This window comes from Oratosquilla oratoria, unplaced genomic scaffold, assembly GCF_046742065.1.
Source record: "Oratosquilla oratoria isolate Oo_2021 unplaced genomic scaffold, ASM4674206v1 SCAFFOLD61, whole genome shotgun sequence".
NCBI lineage: Eukaryota > Metazoa > Arthropoda > Malacostraca > Stomatopoda > Squillidae > Oratosquilla > Oratosquilla oratoria.
In genome coordinates this window covers 625,966-631,965 of record NW_027467725.1, presented here as the reverse complement: position 1 = coordinate 631,965, position 6,000 = coordinate 625,966, and the positions used below count along the sequence as shown (strand labels likewise).

At 39.2% G+C, this 6,000-nt stretch overlaps 1 protein-coding gene across 1 annotated transcript in view; it reads left to right on the top strand.

Annotated features, from left to right (window-relative positions):
• The window catches only part of LOC143023791 (fringe glycosyltransferase-like), a 125,566-nt gene that overhangs the window by 82,713 nt on the left and 36,853 nt on the right, over positions 1-6,000 (top strand). Inside the window, exon 3 of the mRNA XM_076182408.1 lies at positions 198-300. Coding sequence (XP_076038523.1) covers positions 198-300 — 103 coding nt within the window. The remainder of the gene's footprint in view (positions 1-197; positions 301-6,000) is intronic.

Here is a 6,000-nt window from a genome sequence, read left to right as displayed (position 1 = left end):
CAAGAATTATATTATTAATTGTGGAGATATGGAACAATAGTAGAACTTAGTAACACACTTAAGAAGGATAATCAACTTATTAAGTTCGTCTGTCCAAACCTTACGTAAATCTAAATTGTAAATTACATTCAGGACGGATATTCTGCACACAATGACTACGCTTTCCTCACCTAATTCGACTGATTCTTTTGTTGCAGGCGGCCACATGGTCAACACCAACTGTTCCTCTTCGCACAACCGACGAGCCCTCTGCTGCAAGATGGCGAGAGAATTTGATGCATTTCTCGAGAGCGGCAAACGGTAAGTACATGAGCTAAAGCAGCTTTTATTAACCTGGGGTACTAATACCTCTTTTCTTTAGTTTACTTTTAGTAAAGGCAGCCCGAAGGGATTTCTCCCCGTCTTCTCCTTTTCTGCATGAGGGGACGGAGAGGGGGGGGGGGGTCGCCGAATTTATGAAGCGGCCTTGCTGTGTCTTGCGACACTGCTCCTGACCCAGGGCAGTGGACAGGATGCAGGGATGACCCGTCATCCAGGAGGTGCCAAGATAAGAGGGAGGGTGGAGGGTGGAGAGGAGTGGAATATATGGGAAATGAAATGGGTGGGAGTGATTTCTTTGCCTTTTTCTTTTTGGCTATCCCCCATGTAAGGGGGAAAAAGCCTTTGGTATATGTATGTACTAATATTCCAAGGAATGTTGAATTAATTTGCACTTTCCTGATGTTGAACAGGGTAATTCATCATAGGTATATGGGGCACCGTCATAATGACGACGTGGACCATTTAGAGTCCTATAGACATGTAGGGTTCCACCGAATATATTAGATAAGGTAGCACCAGAGTTATATCTCTATAGGAACTGGGTGGCAAGGTGAGATTACTGCCACAACCTCTCAAATCAACCCTTTGGTGCTCAGCCAATACAGAAACGGTTATTCCTGTTGGACCATCGTGTCTTTAAGATCCAACCGCATTTTTTTTTTTTTTTTTTTTTTGTGCCTAAGGGCAGTGTGACCCCGAATCAGATCTAAGTCTTGAACGTCGAATAACCTGAACCAAATGAGGATGTAAACTTACTACGTAAGAACCCTGTCAGTAAACCATAAACTGGAAAGTTTGGGGAAGCATTGGAAAACATCAGCTGAAATATCGTGGGACTGAGTGAAGTCTTAAGTAATGAAGAAGAGTTCATGGAGTTGCAAGAGCCAGCACCTACTCTATTATACAAATAAGGGTATGGAATGATCTAGTAGGGAGGCATAATTGATGAATTGAGAGAGTGCTGGCAATGTAATGAAATTCAGAAGTGATTAGGCCATGTAATGAAATTCAGAAGTGATTAGGCCATGTAAAATTTACACAAAAAAATAATTCATTTTTATGCATCAGCCGCAGTTTGGTCGATGATGTTGAGTCCTTCTATGATCATGTAAATCAGGTAACTGATAAAAATATCTTATTATACGTTCATAGTCGATAACGAAATATTATGTAGGGAAGAATATGGGAGGTAAATGTACATTGAGAAATTTGGAATATGTGAGGGTAATGACACTGGCGATATGTTAGTTGATTTTGCTAAGCGCAACATGAGAATAGTGAATACCTTCTTTCAAAAGTATTTACGTCGTAAATGGACTTGGAGAATGCACAAAAGGAACAACAAATGGAGAAAACTATTTAAATATTAAGAGATAAGATCAACAACAGGAACAGTGGCTTGATAAAAAGTAAATATAGGGGGTGGCCATACAATGATAAGTTGCGCAGATAAATTAAATTTCAGAGGTGTGAGAAATAAATTAGTTCTGAAGAAGCAAATAAGCCTTCCGAAGGTTAAGGATAGCAAGAAGGAATTCCAGTTTATAATTTAAAACCTATTTGAAGCTCGTAAAAAATAATGAGGACACCGTAGAATATATGAATTTTTATTTACTGAATATCAATGGGCAATTTGCAGAGAAAAAAGAATTCACCTTTAACATTTGATAGTTACAAATTTGACATTGAACTAATGAAAAGAAGAAATAAGCAGATTAAAACCAGAAGAGATGAATTAGAGAGAGCTAAACTGAACAAGCTTATTAATAAAAGGCAGAAATCAGAGAAAAGAAAGAGAAAATGGATTGTATAAAGGAAATAACTCGGAAAGTTAAAAGCGTATATTAGCTATAGAAAGGTAAGAGATGATATGTTAGAAAAATAGAAATGGGGCGATAACAAATGTAGAGACAGAATGACAAAAGTGTAGAAGTATTTGACCAAGAGTTTTACTTATAAGATACCAAATTTCATGTGTAATGATAACGATAATAACGATCAATGATGGTTTACTTGGATCAAGAGACTTAAACCTGGACTTCCAAAAAAACAATTTAATCAGACTCACAGCCGTTCTCCTCTTTGATATATGAACAGAAGCTTACACCTCGAATAATTTACTGTCCAGTTTGCTCATAAAAAACTTTTAAGAGTGTTTCCTATGTTTAAGAATTAGCCTGCTATCAGATATATACCAAACCGGTCCATATGCGGCAGCATCTTATTCTAGTATTCTACACTAAGATGATATATACTGATTTTATAGCTTTCCTACATAATGAAACTTAAAGTATCCGTATTTTCTACTATGTCTGTTTGTATGGACTTAAAATGATGAACAATATTGGGTATATTCACCATGAATGCAGAATTATAATCGCTTGTCCTCCGAAATTGACATTTAATTTTTGTGGTTAGAAGGGTTTATAAAAATTTACGCACTTACCATGCCACAGTTAGAATCAAGGCAGACATGGTATATTTCATTTTCAGGTCATATATATATATATATATATACATATACATATATATATATATATATGTGTATACGTACATATATATATACACATACATACATATACATACACACACACACATATATATATATATATATATATATATATATACGTACATATATATATAAATATATATATCTATATGTATATATATCTATATATATATACATATACATATATACATATATATATGTGTGTATATATATATATATGTATATATATATATATATATATATATATATATATATATATATGAGAGGCAGGGTGGTGAGATAAACACCGAGAACCGTTGAAGTTTTATTAACTGACGTTTCGCTCTTAACAGAGCTTCTTCAGAGTGTAGGTACACTCTGAAGAAGCTCTGTTAAGAGCGAAACGTCAGTTAATAAAACTTCAACGGTTCTCGGTGTTTATCTCACCACCCTGCCTCTCATTTTGTCGTCCATTCCTCAACATATATATATGTATATATATATATATATATATATATATGTGAATAAATTCGCTAGTGGACAGCGACATCAATCATACAATCTAAATAACCGTCGCGCAGAGGATTCGAACCACCGCCAGTAGACTCGAGAGAGTCCGTAAGCACCCGCCTTAGACCACTCAACCATAGACGATCTAAAAGTGTATGAACTCGTAATCTATCTGATTACCGAGATGGGGAGGGTGCTAACTGCCCCCCATATAAACCCCCTTTTTACCATACACCTAATCGCACCAATGGGAATGGTAAGGACTAGATCGAATCCCCCTCACGCTTCTCGTCATCGTAACTATGTGAATAAATTCGCTAGTGGACAGCGACATCAATCATACAATCTAAATAACCGTCGCGCAGAGGATTCGAACCACCGCCAGTAGACTCGAGAGAGTCCGTAAGCACCCGCCTTAGACCACTCAACCATAGACGATCTAAAAGTGTATGAACTCGTATTCTATCTGATTACCGAGATGGGGAGGGTGCTAACTGCCCCCCATATAAACCCCCTTTTTACCATACACCTAATCGCACCAATGGGAATGGTAAGGACTAGATCGAATCCCCCTCACGCTTCTCGTCATCGTAACTATGTGAATAAATTCGCTAGTGGACAGCGACATCAATCATACAATCTAAATAACCGTCGCGCAGAGGATTCGAACCACCGCCAGTAGACTCAAGAGAGTCCAGAAGCACCCGCCTTAGACCACTCTGCGTGACGGTTATTTAGATTGTATGATTGATGTCGCTGTCCACTAGCGAATTTATTCACATAGTTACGATGACGAGAAGCGTGAGGGGGATTCGATCTAGTCCTTACCATTCCCATTGGTGCGATTAGGTGTATTGTAAAAAGGGGGTTTATATGGGGGGCAGTTAGCACCCTCCCCATCTCGGTAATCAGATAGATTACGAGTTCATACACTTTTAGATCGTCTATGGTTGAGTGGTCTAAGGCGGGTGCTTACGGACTCTCTCGAGTCTACTGGCGGTGGTTCGAATCCTCTGCGCGACGGTTATTTAGATTGTATGATATATATATATATATATAATATAAATATATATACATATATATATGTATATATATATATATACACCTCTTTACGATTCCGAGTAGTGTATGTTATCTGCCCCAGCAGTCCATACGCATAGGGCAAAGGTAAAGGCTTCGGCCGTAGCTACGCGCCTATTAGCGTAGGCTCCTCACCACCAAATTGATATACAAAAAATAATGCTGCAAAATGTTTTGTTGATGGGTTGCAAATTCTGGCAGCTTTCGGACTGATGGAGAAACGATATTGATGACAGTTTTAGTATTCATGAATATGTATTCTGATAGTATCTGCTTGTCACAATATATACTGTGGACAGCCCTCACCTCGGTGGAGAACTATAGGACAAAAAGATTCAGTTTAAGGGTAGAGTATACATGGTGTTTTGGACTAGTAATGCTTGTGTCTATTTGTTTATGTTGTCTGGGTAAGGCATAAGACAATCGTGGCAAGGTGTAAACATATGTAATGATTTACGTATGAAGCCATGCCACTAAGCCGTATTGGGGTCATTTACGCGTAAAATAAGATCGCCACCACGGAAGTACGAGTATCTGGGGCTTCCGCTGTAGCGATATACTCGCAGTAATAATGATGCGAACGTTTTTGATACTTGCAAAAAATCCATGACTGATTTGTAACCATGATGATATTATCAGTTATGTAACAGTAGATTTTTTTTTAGCAGATGGTTAAGTTATTAGAGTGCTGTGTACTGTAGATGATAAGAAATACAACTATTCCCCTTGAAGACACCAGTCACCGCTCAATCTTTTTTCGTTCTGATAACTAGAGATTTGATTCTTAGCAGCAGCGGGCGATTTTATTCAGCTCCGTGTGGTCCCTCCGTGGTAGTGAAAGAATGGAACCTGTTCAGATAAACCTTTCCCATACTGAGATTACAAAGGATTACAAAGGCGGAGCATGCCGACAGGAGACCTTTTGATCCATATTTTGATGATTATATCTTATTACCATTAACAGGAGACTATCATGTTTAGTTGTGCGGTACGTCTTTGGTTTTGAAGGTGCGATTCACCTTGGTCTTTGGATCACGTGTTGGACTCGTGATCGACAGCTATTTCCCTCCCGGAAGAGAGCTCAGAGCTCGTATGTCCGATCTATGGGTAATGCTATGACCTTACACGCACACACACATCCAACTCCCCGCCCACGAGAGTTGGAGTAACGACTCGAAGCGCAGCGATACTGAAATAATTTCAGCCCTGGGCAGGATTCGAACCAGGTATCGCCGGCACCCCCGTACTGACAGTCTGAGACTCTACCAACCGCGCCACCGAGTCGTGTGTGTGTGTGTGCGCGCGCGCGCGCGTGCGTGCGCGTGCAAGGACATGCACCATATTACCAAAGACATCACAACCCGAAGACTTTCCTTGACATATCTGAATTCTTTAAGCAAACTATCAATCTTCATAAAATGAACGTCAACACACATTAGAGAGAACGGGAGGAGATGAAAGAGAGGGAACAAAGAGTATATCTATTGTGTGCGCAAAAACTTCTTCTACCTCGTCCCGCGCAAGAGCATCATAGCTTTCACGTGTCCACTCAGTTAATATCTTTCAAAGAGGTGCAGGATGCCAGTGGCAACCGGTTCTGG